Source organism: Nerophis lumbriciformis, linkage group LG22, assembly GCF_033978685.3.
Source record: "Nerophis lumbriciformis linkage group LG22, RoL_Nlum_v2.1, whole genome shotgun sequence".
NCBI classification, from domain to species: domain Eukaryota; kingdom Metazoa; phylum Chordata; class Actinopteri; order Syngnathiformes; family Syngnathidae; genus Nerophis; species Nerophis lumbriciformis.
Genome location: NC_084569.2, coordinates 15409280 through 15432585, shown reverse-complemented (window position 1 = coordinate 15432585; position 23306 = coordinate 15409280). Strand labels below are relative to the sequence as shown.

Here is a 23306-nt window from a genome sequence, read left to right as displayed (position 1 = left end):
CATCATTCCTACCGTCAAGCATGGTGGTGGTAGTATTATGCTCTGGGCCTGTTTTGCTGCCAATGGAACTGGTGCTTTACAGAGAGTAAATGGGACAATGAAAAAGGAGGATTACCTCCAAATTCTTCAGGACAACCTAAAATCATCAGCCCGGAGGTTGGGTCTTGGACGCAGTTGGACAATGACCCCAAACACACGTCAAAAGTGGTAAAGGAATGGCTAAATCAGGCTAGAATTAAGGTGTTAGAATGGACTTCCCAAAGGCCTGACTTAAACGTGTGGACAATGCTGAAGAAAACCAACAAATTTAGCTGAACTGCACCAATTTTGTCACAAGGAGTGGTCAAAAATTCAACAAGAAGCTTGTGGATGGCTACCAAAAGCACCTTATTGCAGTGAAACTTGCCAAGGGACATGTAACCAAATATTAACATTGCTGTATGTATACTTTTGACCCAGCAGATTTGGTCACATTTTCAGTAGACCCATAATAAATTCATAAAAGAACCAAACTTCATGAATGTTTTTTTAGTGACCAACAGGTATGTGCGCCAATCACTCGATCACAAAAAAAAAAGTTGTAGAAATTATTGGAAACTCAAGACAGCCATGACATTATGTTCTTTACAAGTAAACTTTTGATCACGACTCTAACAACATTATGGTTTGTACAATTTCAGAATGCGCTTGTTCTATTTTTAAAGAAAGAAAACAATCTGAAGTTGTCTTTATTTTGAAGTTATCTTGCCGTGATTTCCCCAGTCCGGCCCACTTGGGAGTAGATTTTTTCCTCCATCTAAAATGAGTTTGACACCCCTGGCTTAAGGCATTTATTTTTTTTGTCTGGCGTGTGATGAGAAAAGGAAAAAAAAAAAAAAAAAACAGTAGTGAGACAATATAAATAAAGCACTATTTAAGTGATGGTTCATTCCCAGGTGGACTTTTGTCTGGTCTCAGCTGATACAGTTCCATGTCACGGTGATCACGTGTTTACAGTGACTCACTCCGTTGCCAGTATAAAACCTGCTTGTTTAGACTCAGGGTGGAAAAGCACCATTGTTTGTTTTTTTTTTGTATTTTCTTTACAAAAATCAGTTAGTTCCATCAGATTTGGTGTGTCTGCATAAGACGAGTGGAGACATTGTGAGGACCGAAGCTTGCCTAAACAAGGAGCCTATTCATGCACTTGTCGATTTGCTCTGCTTATTCATTCACTCTTTAAGGTGGACTTTGTACGCTGTGTGTGTGTGTGTGTGTGTGTGTGTGTGTGTGTGTGTGTGTGTGTGTGTGTGTGTGTGTGTGTGTGTGTGTGTGTGTGAGTGTGTGTGTGTGTGTGTGTGTGTGTGTGTGTGTGTGTGTTGTCGCTACAGCAGACTTGGGTGGGCATCCTTCTTATCAGCATTACAGTGACAAAGTGTAGATTGTGTGTGAAATGCATTAAGGACCACTTACTATGCACAACAATCATCGCCCTTTTTTTTGCATCTTTTCCAAATGGATTAAATAGACATTCAATAACAAGGACAAAAAACATTTCTGCTCGAATAAAAGAAAGCATAATATATTTCATAACAAAAATAAAGCCTCTTCCTGCACGTCTCCTCCTCGGCGCACACATATCCAAACCACATACAAGACTTGATACATTGATGTAATAATAATAATAATAATAATAATAATAATAATAGGACGACAAGTATAACAACAAAAGGGTGATCTCGACGCGTTCTTTCGCTTGGAAAAAAGCGTATAAATAGTTTGTAGTTTGCAAAACTGTACATAGACAGGATGCTCTCCTTCCTGCACCAGTCATTTATTTAAAGAGGGCACTTTTTTTGAGTTGCCCAGCTGGAGGTCCTCCACTTTTTTTTTTTTTTTATTTGAAGGCTCTATCCAACTCTTTCGTGTCTCTTCAACAGAGAAAAATCCCTTTTTGGCCTCCTATCAGTCACTGGATAGTTTTTAAAAGCACCTTTGGCATCATTTGTCTTGTTTTATTTTCATCAGTCTTGTCTTTAGGGAAAAGTTCTTTGAAGCGAAGAATGATAGAAGGCGGTCCCTCCCACGCTGACATCCTTTTTTTTTGTTTTTTTCTCTCAGATCGTATTGGTCTCACCTCACGTCCACTGGAAGGAACAATAGAGAAAGACGAGGTTAGCAAACACAAACAATGCGCTCCATCTTGACACAAAGTATTCATTTGAGCATGCATCTTGTCGAACAATACAGTAGAGCCTCGGGACTTGGGGAAATTGAAAGCTTTAAAATGTGAAAATGGTGCGTTCAAGTACCCGGGGTCTGCTGTATGTTTCTCATATAGTCGCGATCAAAAGTTGACACACACTTGTGGCTGTCTTGAGTTTCCAATAATTTCTACAACTCTTATTTTTTTGTGATGGAGTGATTGGAGCACATACTTGTTGGTCACAAAAAACATTCATGAAGTTTGGTTCTTTTATGAATTTATTATGGGTCTACTGAAAATGTGACCAAATCTGCTGGGTCAAAAGTATACATACAGCAATGTTAATATTTGCTTACGTGTCCCTTGGCAAGTTTCACTGCAATAAGGCGCTTTTGGTAGCCATCCACAAGCTTATGGTTGAATTTTTGACCACTCCTCTTGACAAAATTGGTGCAGTTCAGCTAAACGTGTTGGTTTTCTGACATGGACTTGTTTCTTCAGCATTGTCCACACGTTTAAGTCAGGACTTTGGGAAGGCCATTCTAAAACCTTCATTCTAGCCTGATTTAGCCATTCCTTTACCACTTTTGACATGTGTTTGGGGTCATTGTCTTTGTTGGAACACCCAACTGAGCCCAAGACCCAACCTACGGGCTGATGATTTTAGGTTGTCCTGAAGAATTTGGAGGTAATCCTCCTTTTTCATTGTCCCATTTACTCTCTGTAAAACACCAGTTCCATTGGCAGCAAAACAGGCCCAGAGCATAATACTACCACCACCATGCTTGACGGTAGGTGTGGTGTTCCTGGGATTAAAGGCCTCACCTTTTCTCCCCCAAACATATTGCTGGGTATTGTGACCAAACAGCTAAATTTTTGTTTCATCTGACATCACATGGACAAAGATTAGACCTTCTGCTGACCCGTCTCCGCTCGGGATGGTTTCCTGCTGACCCACTATGGACTGGACTCTCACTATTATGTTGGATCCACTATGGACTGGACTCTCACAATATTATGTCTCCCCTAAAGGGGGGGGGGGGGGGGTTACCCACATATGCGGTCCTCTCCAAGGTTTCTCATAGTCATTCACATCGACGTCCCACTGGGGTGAGTTTTTCCTTGCTCTTATGTGGGCTCTGTACCGAGGACGTCGTTGTGGCTTGTGCAGCCCTTTGAGACACTTGTGATTTAGGGCTATATAAATAAACATTGATTGATTGATTGATTGATTCTGGAGGAAAGTTCTGTGGTCAAATGAAACAAAAATTGAGCTGTTTGGCCACAATATCCAGCAATATGTTTGGAGGAGAAAAGGTGAGGTCTTTAATCCCAGGAACACTATACCTACCGTCAAGCATGGTGGTGGTAGTTTTATGCTCTGGGCCTGTTTTGCTGCCAGTGGAACTGGTGCTTTACAGAGAGTAAATGGGACAATGAAAAAGGAGGATTACCTCCAAATTCTTCAGGACAACCTAAAATCATCAGCCCGGAGGTTGGGTCTTGGGCGCAGTTGGGTGTTCCAAAAGGACAGTGACCCCAAACACACGTCAAAAGTGGTAAAGGAATGGCTGAATCAGGCTAGAATGAAGGTGTTAGAATGGCCTTCCCAAAGTCCTGACTTAAATGTGTGGACAATGCTGAAGAAACAAGTCCGTGTCAGAAAACCAACACATTTTCAGTAGACCCATAATAAATTCATAAAAGAACCAAACTTCATGAATGTTTTTTTGTGACCAACAAGTGTGTGCTCCAATCACAAAATAAGAGTTGTAGAAATGATTGGAAACTCAAGACAGCCATGACATTATGTTCTTTACAAGTGTATGTCAACTTTTGATCGCCACTGTATTTTCAACATTTGTGCCTGCAGCCACAAAAAAGGTGATGACGAGGACATGGCGGAGGTGACACGTTTTCGTTATGCAAATCGCCGTGCACACAAGTCGACACAAAACGTGCACGCATGCCTTGCAAAAAAATAAAAAATAAAATAAAAAAATCACAGCATGCAGCTCTCCTGGATCTGATGTGATTGGTGGCTTTGCAACAGTGATTTGGGCGGCGACCCCTTGTTTTTGGCGAGGCGGGAGGGCGCCTACCTGTTCCCTTCACAGCTCTCCAGTGGGCATTGAGTGGGAGTAGGAGGATGTGGGTGAGGGGGGCTTGTGTAATGGATTTGACTTTATTATGTTGCCAATAAATCCTTTCGGCGCTTTTTAGATTTCCTTTTTTTACCTTTAGACCTACGATGGCCTGAAAACACAAAGTCAAAGGAGGGTTGAAACAGGGGAGGGTTAGAAAAAAAAAAAAAGAGGCAAGAAGCAGGCTTCATGATATAGAAAGAAAAAGCCCTGGGACAGAAGCAGAGAGACTAATAAATACTTGACATGCCTTATCAGCTCACATCATATCTGCTCCAAGGGAGGGAAAGGCACTGCTTGGTTGTCATGCCAGGCAGGTTTTTTTTTTTTTTTTTTTTTTTACATCCTCTGCCTTCACACACACCTCTGAGGAGCTCTTTTTACGGTTTTGCAATAAGTGGCCACCTGGCAGGTGTGTCAGTCAAGGAAAAGGGTCAACAGGTGCAAAAGCGTGAGCAAGCCGGACAAAGGAGACGCATCAAGCAGACGTGAAAAATGGCAGGAAAGGGTGATGGTGAAGGGGATGAAGGTAGGACTTTGTGTTTTGATCTATCAGGAGGGTGCTTTCACTCTTAGAGTTCATTGTCTCTGGTCCAGGGATGTTCTATTTCCCCCCCTTGGATTAGTTTCTGCTCTCTGATTGGTCACAACAACGTAAACAGGAAGAAAGTTGGCCTTAGTGCCAAAATTATTTCGATGCTTTTCGGTAGTTTTCGATACTTTTCTAAATAAAGGGGACCACAAAAAATGGCATTATTTGCATTATTTTAACAAAAAGTCTTACGGTGCATTAAACATGTTTATTATGTGCACCTTTGTCCTTAAAGGGGAACATTATCACCAGACCTATGTAAGCGTCAATATATACCTTGATGTTGCAGAAAAAAGACCATATATTTTTTGAACCGATTTCCGAACTCTAAATGGGTGAATTTTGGCGAATTAAACGCCTTTCTATTATTCGCTCTCAGAGCGATGACGTCACATCGGGAAGCAATCCGCCATTTTCTGACTTTCGTCGGTGTGTTGTCGGAGGGTGTAACAACACGAACAGGGACTGATTCAAGTTGCACCAGTGGCCCAAAGATACGAAAGTGGCAAGAAATTGGACAAAATTTGTTCAAAATACGAGGGTGTGGGGAAAGCCGACGAAATGGTCAGTTGTTTGTTCCGCACACTTTACCGACGAAAGCTATGCTACGACAGAGATGGCAAGAATGTGTGGATATCCTGCGACACTCAAAGCAGATGCATTTCCAACGATAAAGTCAAAGAAATCTGCCGTCAGACCCCCATTGAATCTGCCGGAGTGTGTGAGCAATTCAGGGACAAAGGACCTCGCTAGCACGGCAAGCAATGGCGGCAGTTTGTTCCCGCAGACGAGCGAGCTAAACCCCCTGGATGTCTTGGCTCACACCGTCCCTTATGCCACCGAAGAAGATCAAGAGAAGAATATCGACCCTAGCTTCCCTGGCCTGCTGACATCAACTCCAAAACTGGACAGATCAGCTTTCAGGAAAAGAGAGCGGATGAGGGTATGTCTACAGAACATATTAATTGATGAAAACTTTATTCATTACTCGCGGTTTTATGTAAATTATTATACACAAACTGTGTTTACCAATAATTTAGCTTAAAAACATTTATTTTTTTCAATCATTCGAGTACATTTGGGTAGTCTTGTGTAATGCAGTATTTTGTGTCTATTTAGGTATGGTTAACCTGAGTGCTGAAATCGTGGAAAAATAAATGTTCTTAGCGTGCCTGAAATGGGCTGTCTGCACTCTCAAAGTGCATGTTGTTGCCAAATGTATTTCATATGCTGTAAACCTAGTTCATAGTTGTTAGTAATTATCTTATCAGACAGTGTTAAGCCGCTGAAATCCGAGTCTGAATCCGAGCTAATGTCGCTATACCTTGCTGTTTGTTTGTATTGGCATCACTGTGTGACGTCACAGGAAAATGGACGGGTGTATATAACGATGGTTAAAATCAGGCACTTTGAAGCTTTTTTTAGGGATATTGCGTGATGGGTTAAATTTTGAAAAAAACTTCGAAAAATAAAATAAGCCACTGGGAACTGATTTTTAATGGTTTTAACCCTTCTGAAATTGTGATAATGTTCCCCTTTAAATAAAATAGTCAACATACAAGACAACTTGTCTTTTAGTAGTAAGTAAGCAAAGAAAGGCTCCTAATTTAGTCCGCTGACATATGCAGTAACATATTGTGTCTATTATTTTGTCAAAATTATTAAGGACAAGTGGTAAAAAATTAATTATCAATCGACTTGGTCATTTACTGTTAATATCTGCTTTTTTTCTCTTTTAACATGTTCTATCTACACTTCTGTTAAAATGTATTAATCACTTATTCTTCTCCTGTTTGATACTTTACATTAGTTTTGGATGATACCACACATTTGGGTATCAATCGGATACCAAGGCGTTACAGGATCATACATTGGTCTTATTCAAAATCCTCATGTGTCCGGGGACATATTTACTGAGTTTATAAACATAATATACGTTTAAAAGAAACAAAAAAAGATGTTGTGATGCCAAAAAAAATCGACGTAATCATAGATACGCTCCTGTACTTGGTATCATTAAAGTGGATGTCAGGTGTAGCTCCACCAATGGCGTTTGTTTACATTTTGACGCCGGTGAGCTACGGTGTGTAGTGAAGCATGTTTAACTATTCCTCGTCCTGCAGGGATGATACTTGTAAGAAACTTAATTTATTTGTCGCCATGGAGACAAGGATTAGTGATTTAGTGAGTAGCTAAAACACTGCAGACTGGGGCTGGACTTAAAGCACCTCTTTCTGAGCTCAATTTTAAGCCAAATTGCGTCCGATCTCCCTTTTCTGTCTACACAATGTGTCTGTTTGTAAGTACTCGGTGATTGTGCGCTGCCGAACATGCTCGTCTGCACGTAAACCAGCAATGTCATGACGTGACGACGACGGGGGCGCGTGGGGGTTGGCGGACCGGTACTTTTCAGAGACGGTATTTAATAATAGGTCCAAGCAGACCAGAGAGTTCTTGTGTGAAAGCATCCACATTAAAGTCAGGCAAAGGCCAGAAGAGTGTTGCTGACATTTACCTGTTTCTGCATCGGAGTGCTCCACAACATGTTGCTGCGACGTGCACACACACTCCAGGTGGTCTTCTAATCGTACGAAGACCTCTTTCAGCTTGGGTCTCCTCTTGACGTACTCTACCTTGGCCACCTGTAGGAAAACAGACAGATATATGGTTAGTAGGTGTAAACGCTAAGATTTTCCTGCATTTGCAAAGTCTACATGGATGATCTTGGTCTGAAAGTAAAGGAGTGACTGATGTTTACAGTATAAAATGTACATATCTGGAATATGTTGACAAGTAAGGTGCTGGCGGATCGGGTCTAAGGGAGGAAGTGTTTGCCAAGAGGCTCCCAATGGTCCCTACAACACCACCCAGTTCATCACGGATGAGCATGACCGAGAGGAGCCCGACCTCAACACCAAAACCAGACTTAAGGACAGCGAGGAGGACCTCTTAGAGCAGGGGTCGGGAACCTTTTTGGCTGAGAGAGCCATGAAAATCAAATATTTAAAAATGTATTTCCCTGAGAGCCGTATAATATGTTTTAATACTGAATACAACTAAATGTTTGAATTTTTAAGTAAGACCAACATTTTTAGTAGAGATGTCCGATATCCGATATTGTCCAACTCTTAATTACCGATTCCGATATCAACCGATACCGATATATACAGTTGTGGAATTAACACATTATTATGCCTAATTTTGTTGTGATGCCCCGCTGGATGCATTAAACAATGTAACAAGGTTTTCCAAAATAAATCAACTCAAGTTATGGGAAAAAAAATGCCAACATGGCACTGCCATATTTATTATTGAAGTCACAAAGTGCATTATTTGTTTTAACATGCCTCAAAACAGCAGCTTGGAATTTGGGACATGCTCTCCCTGAGAGAGCATGAGGAGGTTGAGGTGGGCGGGGTTGAGGTGGGGGGCGGGGGGGAAGGGGTAGCGGGGGGTGTATATTGTAGCGTCCCGGAAGAGTTAGTGCTGCAAGGGGTTCTGGGTATTTGTTCTGTTGTGTTTATGTTGTGTTACGGTGCGGATGTTCTCCCGAAATGTTTTTGGCATTCTTGTTTGGTGTGGGTTCACAGTGTGGCACATATTTGTAACAGTGTTAAAGTTGTTTATACGACCACCCTCAGTGTGACCTGTATGGCTGTTGATCAAGTATGATTTGCATTCACTTGTGTGTGTGAAAAGCCGTAGATATTATGTGACTGGACAGGCACGCAAAGGTAGTGCCTTTAAGGTTTATTGGCGCTCTGTACTTCTCCCTACGTCTGTGTACACAGCGGCGTTTTAAAAAGTCATAGATTTTACTTTTTGAAACCGATACCGATAATTTTGAAACAGATACCGTTTAATTTCCGATATTACATTTTAAAGCATTTATCGGCAGTCCGATATTATCGGACATCCCTACTTCTTACCATTAATGCGACTGCTGGTGCTGCATGGTTTTGCTGATGGCTTTGTAGTCTGGTTGATACGTGGTTATTTTTAACACTCTGATTACCAGCGGAATTATTCATTACTTATCGTGTTAAGCAATGACAGCTAAGATTTATCTGAGAGCCAGATGCAGTCATCAAAAGAGCCACATCTGGCTCGAGAGCCTTGGGTTACCTACCCCTGTCTTAGAGCATGACAGTGGCGGTGGAGTTGGTGGCAGCAGCGACGGCTTTAAAGATTCTTTAATGTCAATTCCTCCACACATACAAGAATACAACAATTGAGAAACCTTCTTTACATCTCAGACTTATGAGATGTACCACACTGAGAGCCTGCAGAACATGACCAAACAGGAGCTGGTGGGGAGTACCTGGAGCTGGAGAAGTGCATGTACTGCCTGCAGGAGGAAGACAACCGACTAAGACATGCAGCTGTGTGGAGGGCTCCCTGGTGGGTCTCTGAGAGCTGGAGAGACTGAGGGCCCAAAAACACAGAGCTCCTACAGAGCCAGAGGACCAGGGACAAGTCACCAGCGACTAGGGTAGTGGTTCTTAACCTGGGTTTGATTGAACCCTAGGGGTTCGGTGAGTCGGGCTCAGGGGTTCGGCGGAGGTCAAGACACACCCGACTCATCGTGTAAATAAAAACTTCTCCCTATCGGCGTATTACGGATACGGCAACAGCAGAAGTCAGACTGATTTGCAGGTGTGTAATTTGTTGTGAGTTTATGCACTGTGTTGGTTTTGTTCTTTGAACAAGGTGATGTTCATGCACGGTTAATTTTGTGCACCGGTAAAAAAAACATGGTAACACTTTAGTATGGGGAACATATTCACCATTAATTAGTTGCTTATTAACATGCAAATTAGTAACATATTGGCTCTTATTAAGTACTTATTAATGCCTTATTCGGCATGGCCTCATTATAACCCTAACCCTCTAACCCTGGCCCTAACCCTCTAACCTTAACCCTAACCACATAACTCTAAATTAAGTCTTTGTTACTTAGAATATGTTCCCCATACTAAAGTGTTACCAAAAACATATAACTTTGTCTTGAATTTGAAAAAAAACGTTTTATTTTTCACTAAAGAAGGGTTCGGTGAATGCGCATATGAAACTGGTGGGGTTCGGTACCTCCAACAAGGTTAAGAACCACTGGACTAGAGACTCGTACCAGTCTTGGGGACTTCATTGAAGTACAAATCAGTCAATACTGTTTTTGTATTTATCAATTACCCTAGCAACACAGATGCAACCCAGCTTCCCCAAGTAGCGGGGTCTACATCTGCAGAATCCCTACCAGGCTGTCACATTGGCTTCTGCTTATAGCTTTTGATCAACTGTGCAAATGGAACGAAGGAACTTGCCCAAGCAGGCCAGAACAGAGAGAGAGTTGAAGGTAGAACATTTACAGTAGGAGGAGACATCCCCATTGCCACCCTCACAGCTATTTCCCTGTATCCAACTTCAGGCATGGAGGAGCATCCACTTCCAGGTCATTCGGGTCATTACTCCTGCAGGACATGGACTGTGACTGTGGGAACTTGTATCTATTCATCCGGAACTGCGTTTTCTGTTGGACCACAGTCCGTGCTCTTGATTGAGCTGAGGTCAAAGAACCAACCATAGATTGATTCAGTGATTAAGAACTGTGTGTGTGACTACACTTGTTCATATAGTGGATAGGCACAGTGAAGATTTTCTGGTCGAACCTGAGCGAAAGAACCGTTTCCAATCCGTCAAACCAACTGGAATTCTAAGTAATACTCGGTTTAATGTGTGTTTCCTGGGAGTCATGTTAGCACCATCAGAGTTGCGTAACAGGGCGAGGTAGCTACATGCTTTTTACGCTCTCTGATCTGGAGCGCCAAAGGCAGGTACTGTAGTGTCATGGGGTTTGCGAGGCGGGGTTCACCTCGTCTCCAGTTCACTGCACAGGAGAGGATATGACCCAGCCATTGGTCTCTGGTGGTACAGTCGGCATGAGACATGAGAGGCTTTCTTTCCGTATCCTGTGATGGCCCAGTGCCCGGTGGTAAATTAGTCATGCAGACAATTGAACATACCAAGCCTGTCTGCTAAAACAAAGCGTGGTGTTGACACTCACGCAGCGCCATGTCTCTCACGCCAGGGATGCGAAACAAAAAGGCCGCTGTGGCTACAATGGAAGGTTCAGCCTTTGCAACTGTGTCTTTCCATGAAGGAAGAAGAAGAGGGGTGAGCAAGCAAGCAGGCACAGGAGGTATGCAGTGAGCAAACAGAGCACAATGGCGTCTGGGCTGGCAATGGTGTGTTTACCATTATCGGACCTTGACACGGCCAGTGTGAAAAGGGGTCCCTGATCGGAGGAGAAGCGAGTGTGCAAAGGCTTATTCTGGGATGTGTTTGCAGGGGGTTATTTGAGGAAGAGGGCGGAGAGGCTTGGCTGTGATCATGAACGGCATCGGATGACATTCATGTGTTACCTATTAACATCAAGTTTCTAGGTTACCCTGTAGAAGAAATGTACTACACAAATAATGACGACTAGATAAGACCGCGACGGGATTAAGGCGGACAAGACATGAGGACGGTATGCCAGAGACTACATCAGAATCAAGTTTTATTGGACAAGTATGCTTAACACACAAGGAATTTGACTCTTTGCTAAATGCAAGAAAAAGAACGTTAACAACTAAAACAATCAGAAAGGAGCTTTCAGAGAAATGAAAGTAACCTGCTGATGACGACAAGAATCATTTTAGGTCGAGATTTAAAGTTAAAGTTAAAGTAGAACTGATAGTCACACACACACTAGGTGTGGTGAAATTACCCTCTGCATTTGACCCATCCCCATGTTCCACCCCCTGGGAGGTGAGGGGAGCAGTGAGCAGCAGCGGTGGCCGCGCTCGGGAATCATTTTGGTGATTTAACCCCCAATTCCAACCCTTGATGCTGAGTGCCAAGCAGGGAGGCAATGGGTCCCATTTTTATAGTCTTTGGTATTGAACTCACGACCTACCGATCTCAGGGAGGACACTCCAACCACAAAGCCACTGAGCAAAGCTACCATTTGGAACTGTTTGGCACAGTTTCTAGTTTGGGTTTCCACTACAATCTCTGTAGGTGGAATAGTGTGACGCTATATAAGCTGCCATTAAATTCTTCAAAGCAGAGGAATACAGAATTATTAAGGATATTCCAATCATTTTTGGGCTCCGATCACAATCCAATTTTTTTGTTTTGGCCCCAGATTCGATCAGATCCCGATCCAATACGTTCATAATAGATCATAGAACTGAAAATGTTTTACAGCAAGCAACTAAAGCAAACACAATAACACATTTTTATGAAGCTTATCTTATTACATTTTGAATTTGCTAGTATTGTTGTAAATTGTATATATCAAATTTATGGTATCGAATGCTCCTTACAATTTTTTTAACAAAATAAAATGGCTAGTGGACGATAACTAAACAAAAGCAAACACTACTTTTGGCTCCCATTTAAGACATCGGGGTTTTGCTCTCAAAGACTCCCTGTATCTCGAGACCTACTCACTGAGTTTGAAAACAATAACAAATGACTGGAAAAATATTTTGTAATAAAAAGAAAAATATCGATTTAATCACTATAAGTATTGATAGTATCAACATCTGGATCGATTACCCCTACTTTACATTGAAACTTCAGTGGTTAGCTTCTTTTGTCCTCCTGCTCACTATGTGTGTGTCCTATAGTCCTCCAGTAATGTTAATACTTAGGAGAAACTGTGCCGATATTACAGCGGACATCACTTAAAACAAGTTGTAAGGATCCGCAACTCGTAGTGTGACGTCATTGGTCAACCGAAAAATAATTAATTTATCCGTGCTAAAATGAAATAGGCGCCGTTCAGTGTACAGGAGATACATGCCGTATTACCAATAGTCGCATTGGAGAGAGTGCATTGACCCTTGGACTTCACAAGTAGGTGTGAAAATACAAAAAAACAAACTACCGTATTTTTCGGAGTATAAGTCGCTGCGGAGTATAAGGCGCACCGGCCGAAAATGCATAATAAAGAAGGGAAAAAACATATATAAGTCGCATTTTTTGGGAAAATGTATTTGATAAAATCCAACACCAAGAATAGACATTTGAAAGGCAATTTAAAATAAATAAAGAATAGTGAACAACAGGCTGAATAAGTGTACGTTATATGAGGCATAAATAACCAACTGAGAACGGGCCTGGTATGTTAACGTAACATATTATGGTAAGAGTCATTCAAATAACTATAACATATAGAACATGCTATACGTTTACCAAACAATCTGTCACTCCTAATCGCTAAATCCCATGAAATCTTATACTTCTAGTCTCTTACGTGAATGAGCTAAATAATATTATTTGATATTTTTACGGTAATGTGTTAATAATTTCACACATAAGTCGCTCCTGAGTATAAGTCGCACCCCCGGCCAAACTATGAAAAAAACTGCGACTTATAGTCCGAAAAATACGATATTTGAGAAATCAGACTAATTTAGTGAATAGAAACTTAATGACAGACTGAGGCTATGTCTACACTAAGCCGGATAACCTCTTAAACAAATAATTATTTAACCTGAACCCCGTTCGTTTAAGGTAACCCTCCTTGGATAATTTTTTACACAGGTAAGTGAGCCGTGTATTTCTTAAATCTCCGGCTCTTAGTTTTGTATGGACTCATTGATCGTTTACAAACTGAGTTCGGAGAGGAAGTGACGCCAGAAAGACCGCGCCCCACACAGGAAGTGATGTCGGAAAGAACGCGCCACAGCCAGCTTCATAACAACCTGTTTCCACTCGGAGCTAACCACTAGAAATATGGAGGCGAGTCATCCAGACATGCCCGTGTTTCTCCTTCTTCTACATGTACAGACGCTTGTAGAAATCACACATGAATACCTTAAGAGAACGTGATTGCTGCTATTTGGGATACAACACTTCTCAGACGGCAAGAGAACTTTCGAATGTCCGGGTCAGCTGTGATTCTACTTACCGAAAAACTTTGTCCATTTGTCGAAGGAGAGACAAAAAGAATGTTGATGTGATAAAAAAAATAGGTAGCGTGTGCTTTGTATTACCTGGCCGTCGAGGGAAGACTACGGAAAACATTGAATGTATTTGGACTGGCATAACAGACTGTATCAGTTGTTGTTTGCCATGTATGTCCAGAGTATATAAAGTCACCAAAAACGAAAGGACAATGAAGGTGAAGGCAAAAGAGTGAGGAGTGTCCTGACCAGATATCTACATCCCTAGATTGATTGTAGTAAAATGTTCTTTATCACATTGTTTGATTAATTTATGATGTCTCAGGTGTGATTCACTACAATAGGGCCCCACAGCACACTGGATTCCAGTTCATTGAAATACCACAACACTGGATATTGTTCAGATAAGTTAAATTTAATTCAAGAACTTGCACACAAAGCAACAGTAGAGGTGACTATGACGTGCGCATTTTCCGCGCATGCGTACTCGGTCGCGTTGCGGCGGCAGACGCAGGGGGTGAGGGGGTCTTAAACGACCATTGTGTGTGTGTGGACAAGGGATTTACCCTGGATAACCTTAGTGTGGAAGGGGCCTGAATCAACTGCACAAACTGAACCTAACTGTACTACTCGGTGGAAAAACAAACATCCATTGACAGTCCGATCAAGCCCCCTGACGAGAGGGCCCTGTGGTCGGCTCCTCTCCTTGTTCTTCCCACAGCAAGGTGGAAAACACTCCACACTGCAAAAACTGAAATCTATGTAAGATTAAATATCTCAAATAAGGGTGATATTTGCTTATTTTCTGTCTGATAAGATAATTCTTCTGACTAAACAGATGTTATGTTAGAGTGTTTTACTTGTTTTAAGTGTTTTGGTCCTAAATGATCTCAGTAAGATATTACAGCTTGTTGCTGAGATTTGATGACCTATATTGAGTAAAACATGCTTGAAACTAGAATATCAAGTGTTGCAAAGCTGTGTCATCAACACTCACATGTATAAAACTGCTTTTTTAACTAATAATTTCTTACTTCAAGCATGAAAAAAAAAATCATGATTTCGACATTGTGTCTCATAATTAAAACAGGTGATAGCCAAATGGACTTTGCTGTTTTATTTTCAATGAAACAATAGAGAAGATGTACTCATATAGTAGTACAGTTGGCACAGTACAGTAAACTGACAGTTAATATTTAAACATTTAACATTTCTAACAATTTTGAACAGAAATAGTTCGTGCACATTCAGGTAAATTCTTCAAAATTACAATAAAAAAAAAAACTTTGTCCGGGGGCCGGGCTGTACCATATTTTTCGGACTATAAGTCGCAATTCTTTTCATAGTTTGGCCAGGCTCCAGTGCAACTTATATATGTTTTTTTCCTTCTTTATTATGCATTTTCGGCAGGTGCGACTTATACTCCGGTGCGACTTATACTCCGAAAAATACGGAATATATGCGCACAAATTGACTGAAAAAGCACGCACTTGGCGCGATGATGTCATGTTATCGATGGAAAAATGCAATTTTAGACCATATGATTTGCCTGAGCGGCTAGGAGACCCCGAGAGTAACAAGCGCTTGCCTTGTTGCCTTTCCATTAAGAACAATAAATTACTTTTTAGTATAAGTTTGCTGGTTTCAAGAAATGTAATGTCGAGCGCATATCATTATGTCAAGATAATGGCACTAGCATTTACTTCATTTAAGAATATTTTTCAACATATTGAGCAAAAAGGCCTCTTTTTCTTTTTCTACCAAGAAAAGTGCACTTGTTATTAGTGAGAATATACTTATTTTAAAGGGGAACATTATCACCAGACATATGTAAGCGTCAATATATACCTTGATGTTGCAGAAAAAAAGACCATATATTTTTTTAACCGATTTCCGAACTCTAAATGGGTGAATTTTGGCAAATTAAACGCCTTTCTAATATTCGCTCTCGGAGCGATGACGTCACCTTGTGACGTCACATCAGGAAGCAATCCGCCATTTTCTCAAACACCGAGTCAAATCAGCTCTGTTATTTTCCGTTTTTTCGACTGTTTTCCGTACCTTGGAGACATCATGCCTCGTCGGTGTGTTGTCGGAGGGTGTAACAACACGAACAGGGACGGATTCAAGTTGCACCAGTGGCCCAAAGATGCGAAAGTGGCAAGAAATTGGACGTTTGTTCCGCACACTTTACCGACGAAAGCTATGCTACGACAGAGATGGCAAGAATGTGTGGATATCCTGCGACCCTAGCTTCCCTGGCCTGCTGACATCAACTCCAAAACTGGACAGATCAGCTTTCAGGAAAAGAGCGCGGATGAGGGTATGTCTACAGAATATATTAATTGATGAAAATTGGGCTGTCTGCACTCTCAAAGTGCATGTTGTTGCCAAATGTATTTCATATGCTGTAAACCTAGTTCATAGTTGTTAGTTTCCTTTAATGCCAAACAAACACATACCAATCGTTGGTTAGAAGACGATCGCCGAATTCGTCCTCGCTTTCTCCCGTGTCGCTGGCTGTCGTGTCGTTTTCGTCGGTTTCGCTTGCATACGGTTCAAACCGATATGGCTCAATAGCTTCAGTTTCTTCTTCAATTTCGTTTTCGCTACCTGCCTCCACACTACAACCATCCGTTTCAATACATGCGTAATCTGTTGAATCGCTTAAGCCGCTGAAATCCGAGTCTGAATCCGAGCTAATGTCGCTATAGCTTGCTGTTCTTTCCGCCATGTTTGTTTGTATTGGCATCACTATGTGACGTCACAGGAAAATGGACGGGTGTATATAACGATGGTTAAAATCAGGCACTTTGAAGCTTTTTTTAGGGATATTGCGTGATGGGTAAAATTTGGAAAAAATCTTCGAAAAATATAATAAGCCACTGGGAACTGATTTTTAATGGTTTTAACCATTCTGAAATTGTGATAATGTTCCCGGACTGTCTGATTGTGGCAGTCCGCTCCCTGTATGATCAGTGCCAGAGCTTGGTCCGCATTGCCGGCAGTAGGTCGGACACGTTTCCAGTGAGGGTTGGACTCCGCCAAGGCTGCCCTTTGTCACCGATTCTGTTCATAACTTTTATGGACAGAATTTCTAGGCGCAGTCAAGGCGTTGAGGGGATCTGGTTTGGTGGCTGCAGGATTAGGTCTCTGCTTTTTGCAGATGATGTGGTCCTGATGGCTTCATCTGGCCAGGATCTTCAGCTCTCACTGGATCGGTTCGCAGCTGAGTGTGAAGCGACTGGGATGAGAATCAGCACCTCCAAGTCTGAGTCCTTGGTTCTCGCCCGGAAAAGGGTGGAGTGCCATCGCCGGGTTGGGGAGGAGATCTTGCCCCAAGTGGAGGAGTTCAAGTACCTCGGAGTCTTGTTCACGAGTGAGGGAAGAGTGGATCGTGAGATCGACAGGCGGATCGGTGCGGCGTCTTCAGTAATGCGGACGCTGTATCGATCCGTTGTGGTGAAGAAGGAGCTGAGCCGGAAGGCAAAGCTCTCAATTTACCGGTCGATCTACGTTCCCATCCTCACCTATGGTCAAGAGCTTTGGGTTATGACCGAAAGGACAAGATCACGGGTACAAGCGGCCAAAATGGGTTTCCTCCGCCGGGTGGCAGGGCTCTCCCTTAGAGATAGGGTGAGAAGCTCTGTCATCCGGGGGGAGCTCAAAGTAAAGCCGCTGCTCCTCCACATCAAGAGGAGCCAGATGAGGTGGTTCGGGCATCTGGTCAGGATGCCACCCGAACGCCTCCCTAGGGAGGTGTTTAGGGCACGTCCGACCGGTAGGAGGCCGCGGGGAAGACCCAGGACACGTTGGGAAGACTATATATCCCGGCTGGTCTGGGAACGCCTCAGGGTCCCACAGGAAGAGCTGGACGAAGTGGCTGGGGAGAGGGAAGTCTGGGCTTCCCTGCTTAGGCTGCTGCCCCCGCGACCCGACCTCGGATAAGCGGAAGAAGATGGATGGATGGATGGGTTCCCCTTTAAGGTATTTTTGGGTTCATCGGAGTTAGCTAATTTGACTTGTTTTGGAAAATCTTGACAAGCCAAATTTTCTTGTTCTATTGGCAGATAATTTTGCTTAGTTCAAATAAAATACCTCTCATTTTTGTGTTTTGTTTTTTTTTCCTTGTTTTTGAACACTGACTTTTTGCAGCGCAGGAGGTCCCCTTTCATATGAGTGTGCACAACAATACTGCTCAAACAACCTACTTTGTCAACACTCTCTCCCATACTTCCCGTGTGTGTGTGTGTGTGTTATGGAAAGGTGTTAACAGGGAAGCTGCCGACTTTTTCCGAAGCAGATTTATTAACACTTCTTAACAAAGGCTTCTTATCCGGCGCGGAGTCAATGACTTCCCACGTAAAACATACATCAGAAAGAGACCCCCATGCTACGGACGAAAGGGGGCCCCTACACTCTTTTTGTATAAATCAAACTGCTCCTAAGAAAGCCGGGGCCCTGAGAAAGAGTCCCTTGAGTTGCTTGTGGAATGATATCCGATCCACGGGGTTGGGGTGAGGCAGGGGGCTCTGGGAAGTGCACCCCCTTTGGTGGTGGGGATGGAAAGGAGCGGAGGGGGCCTGGGACAAACCAAAGAGCCCTCTGTGTAAAGCCGATTGTCTTGGTCGGCTTTAATTGGGAATTCCCTGAGCGCTGATGAGAGCATGACGGAGGGGAAAGTTTTACTCACGCCTTCCAAGGAAAACACAACGGGGATGTGGACGTGCACCGCGGGCCATGATGACTTGGACGGCGGACAAGAAAACGCGGCGAAAATAAATACAAATGTTTGTTTGGGGAAACGGAGGGATGGAAAGCGGCAAAGGGTGGGACGGCGACTCAACCGTCGGGGAGGAAACTAGGCCTGCCGGACAATAAGAGCTTGTGCCCCCGCGAGAAGGAGAAGAAAAAAAAAAAAACTTAAACGGTGGGAGAACCCAAAACGTCCTCGACACAAAGGAGCTCTCTCCGAACCTCTGGGATTGGACGGGGAAGAAACGCGAGATGATCTTCCAAGGCGAGGGTTGGGAGGGAGGGGGCAACCTCTTCTTCAACCCGTCATAACATGCACTCAGGGTGACGGGTGGAAGGGTTATCACACAGAAAACGGGGAGCATTTATCACTTTGGGCCCGTGCCCAAAAAGAGACCCTTGCATGCGTGGCATATCGTAGATCGCCAGATGTGGATATCTAAGGGGCAGCAGAAGGCGCGATATCAAATATCAAAGAGTCTTTTAAAGCCTTCTTTTTTATGATCCCGGACAGAACAATGCCATTACAAAGGAGAAGGTCACGGAGGTGAGGCCGAGAGAGAGAGAGAGAGAGACTGGTAGGGTGAGGAAGGCGGGAGTGATTTCATATAACAGACAATCAGACTCCAGTAGTGCAGGAGGGAGGGGAGGATGAAGTCAGAGGGGAAGAGTGAAAGGGAGCACAGAGGAGGAGGAGGAGGAGGAGGAGGAGAGCACACACACACACCAAAAAAAAAAAAAGATTAAAATGCTACTTTTTTCCCCTGATGTGGTCCAGCCGGTGCGCAAGAAGCCAAACGCTCCGACTCCTAACCCCGGTCGGGATGCTCCCATGACCCGCCCGGCCGGCCTCCTCCGCACACACCAAAAAAAAACAACAAAAAAAACTCACGAGTGAATCAAAAGGGAGTCGCGAGCTCTCCCTCGGTCAGGTGACGCGTCGTAAATCGCCCCTTTTCGAAAGCCATAACCACGGTGAACTCTCATAGGCACTGATTTTATACAAACCCCGTTTCCATATGAGTTGGGAAATGGTGTTAGATCAGTGGTTCTTAACCTGGGTTCGATCCAACCCTAGGGGTTCGGTGAGTCGGCCTCAGGGGTTCGGCAGAGGTCAAGACACACCCGACTCATCGTGTAAATAAAAACTTCTCCCTATCTACGTATTATGGATACCCCCAAACAATGTTCCCTCTAATTTTCCATATGCGTGAGCAAACGCAAAAACTCCTTGAGCATTCAGTGGAGCACATGTGAGCGACGTCAGACCTGCAGCACACCTGTCCCAAACCTGACTAAATAACAAGTTCAATGTTTTATTATTGTAATCGAATGACAGCAGTCATTTCCATGAGATTATTTTCTAATATACGTGTTTTGGCCCACTTACAATGACTATAACATATTGTTTTTCATGAGCTGTGTACTAGTATTATATGTCTGGGTGGGGGGTCCTGCTTTGGAAATAATGTGTACTCCTTTCAGATATCGCATTTAGTTCCCACTAAAACATTCACATGTTGCACAATGAGATGTAAACATGGTATCATGTGTACATTCCTGTAACTTTCTGTTTGTGAAATATACCTTTATTAGTATTCCTTTAATATGATGACATCATTTTATGATTACGGTTCGGGTTCGGTGAATGCACATATGAAACTGGTGGGGTTCGGTACCTCCAACAAGGTTAAGAACCACTGTGTTAGATGTAAATATAAACGGAATACAATGATTTCCAAATCATTTTCAACCCATATTCAGTTGAATATGCTACAAAGACAACATATTTGATGTTTAAACTGATAAACATTTTTTTTTTTTGCAAATAATCATTAACTTTAGAATTTGATGCCAGCAACACGTGACAAAGAAGTTGGGAAAGGTGGCAATAAATACTGATATAGTTGAGGAATGCTCATCAAACACTTATTTGGAACATCCCACAGGTGAACAGGCTAATTGGGAACAGGTGGGTGCCATGATTGGGTATAAAAGTAGATTCCATGAAATGCTCAGTCATTCACAAACAAGGACGGGGCGAGGGTCACCACTTTGTCAACAAATGTGTGACCAAATTGTTGAACAATTTAAGAAAAAACGTTCTCAACCAGCTATTACAAGGAATTTAGGGATTTCACCATCTACGGTCCGTAATATCATCAAAGGGTTCAGAGAATCTGGAGAAATCACTGCACATAAGCAGCTAAGCCCGTGACCTTCGATCCCTCAGGCTGTACTGCATCAACAAGCGACATCAGTGCGTAAAGGATATCACCACATGGGCTTAGGAACACTTCAGAAACCCACTGTCAGTAACTACAGTTGGTCGGTACATCTGTAAGTGCAAGTTAAAACTCTCCTATGCAAGGCGAAAACCGTTTATCAACAACACCCAGAAATGCCGTCGGCTTCGCTGGGCCTGAGCTCATCTAAGATGGACTGATACAAAGTGGAAAAGTGTTCTGTGGTCTGACGAGTCCACATTTCCCAAATTGTTTTTGGAAACTGTGGACGTCGTGTCCTCCGGACCAAAGAGGAAAAGAACCATCCGGATTGTTATAGGCGCAAAGTTGAAAAGCCAGCATCTGTGATGGTATGGGGGTGTATTAGTGCCCAAGGCATGGGTAACTTACACATCTGTGAAGGCGCCATTAATGCTGAAAGGTACGTACAGGTTTTGGAGCAACATATGTTGCCATCCAAGCAACGTTATCATGGACGCCCCTGCTTATTTCAGCAAGACAATGCTAAGCCACGTGTTACATCAACATGGCTTCATAGTAAAAGAGTGCGAGTACTAGACTGGCCTGCCTGTAGTCCAGACCTGTCTCCCATTGAAAATGTGTGGCGCATTATGAAGCCTAAAATAACACAAGGGGAGACCCCTGGACTGTTGAACAACTTAAGCTGTACATCAAGCAAGAATGGGAAAGAATTCCACCTGAGTCTCCTCAGTTCCCAAACGTTTACTGAGTGTTGTTAAAAGGAAAGGCCATGTAACACAGTGGTGAACATGCCCTTTCCCAACTACTTTCGCACGTGTTGCAGCCATGAAATTCTAAGTTAATGATTATTTGCAAAAAAAAAAAAAAAAAAGTTTATGAGTTTGAACATCAAATATCTTGTCTTTGTAGTGCATTCAATTGAATATGGGTTGACAAGGATTTGCAAATCATTGTATTCCGTTTATATTTACATCTAACACAATTTCACAACTCATATGGAAACGGGGTTTGTATTTGTAGACTGTCGCACTGATACTGGAGTTGCTTTTAATCGCATTGTACCTGTGTATAGTGACAATTAAAAAGGCATTCTATTCTATTTTTATTTATAAAACGGGGCTACCGCCGGCCTGACCCGCTGTCGCCGAGGTAACAGTCGGCGTGTGAAGATGTTTCAGATGTGCGGACCCCCGCACTCAGCACCGCGACTGCATCCGCCCTGGCCTCTGTCAAGCCCCTCCGCTTTGATCCGGCGGCCATCAACACTTCATTACTCCGAGGCCCGTCTTCCTCGCGCACAAATGGCCTTGTCGCCACGCCGCGGTGGGGGAGTTTACGTAGCCTCGCATAGAGCGCACTCTGTCTCACACACACACACGAAAACAATCTCCCTCTTAGGTTTACACAGATGTGAGCCAATGACCCCCGGCAACCTCTGCCAAATAGTTGAACACGGGGGCCATCCAAAGTGACTTGTTGCCAAAATATACCATCATGATTAGATGGAGCTACCTTATACGGTTAAAGGTTGAGCCCACTGACATGATTCAGTGTGTTATTGCTGGAAATTAGTAGATCGCATTAAAAGTTTAAATGCTATAATAGTTTAGAACTGGAGTGTTTTGCAGATATCCGCCCCCTTACAAATATGGTGGACATGCAACACTAAAACGTGCAATATTTTGTAGACAAACCACATTGGTTTTGGAATCACTCGGGATTATTCCACACCAGAACTAGGGATGGGTACCTTTCACATTTTTATCCATATGGTAACCACTTTTGTTTGTGTTCAAATGTGTTAAACAAGGTCAATTTGCAAGTATAATACAAACCCCCAAAACCAGTGAAGTTGGCACCTTGTGTAAATGGTAAATAAAAATGATTTGCAAATTCTTTTCAACCTATATTTAATTGAATAGACTGCAAAGACAAGATACTTAACGTTCGAACTGGAAAACGTTGTTATTTTTTGCAAATATTAGCTCATTTGGAATTGGATGCCTGCAACATGTTTCAAAAAAGCTGGCACAAGAGGTAAAAAAAACTGAGGAAAGTTGAGGAATGCTCATCAAACATTTATTTGGAACATCCCACACAGGTGAACGGGCTAATTGGGAACAGGTGGGTGCCATGATTGGGTATAAAAGCAGCTTCCGTGAAATGCTCAGTCATGCACATACAAGGATGGGGCGAGGGTCACCACTTTGTGAACAAATGCGTGAGCAAATTGTTTAAGAACAACATTTCTCAACCAGCTATTGCAAGGAATTTAGGGATTTTTATCATCAAAAGGTTCAGAGAATCTGGAGAAATCACTGAACGTAAGCAACTAAGCCCGTGACCCTCAATCCCTCAGGCGGGTACTGCATCTGAAAGCAACATCAGTGTGTAAAGGATATCGCCACATGGGCTCAGGAACACTTCAGAAAACCACTGTCAGTAACT

General features: G+C 42.9%; 1 protein-coding gene across 2 annotated transcripts in view; it reads right to left on the bottom strand.

The window, feature by feature from the left end:
* Window positions 1-1242: 1242 nt before the first annotated feature.
* Window positions 1243-23306, bottom strand: part of pdgfab (platelet-derived growth factor alpha polypeptide b) — a 63175-nt gene continuing 41111 nt past the window's right edge. Inside the window, exons 5-7 of one of the 2 annotated variants that reach the window (XR_009816726.1) lie at window positions 7437-7563; window positions 4288-4441; window positions 1243-2126 (exon numbers count right to left, since the gene is read on the bottom strand). Coding sequence is in view for 1 of the 2 variants with exons in the window: in XM_061974163.1 (XP_061830147.1) it covers window positions 2113-2126; window positions 7437-7563 (141 nt within the window). In the remaining variant the exon portion in view is untranslated. The remainder of the gene's footprint in view (window positions 2127-4287; window positions 4442-7436; window positions 7564-23306) is intronic. The other variant, XM_061974163.1, reaches the window with a different exon arrangement.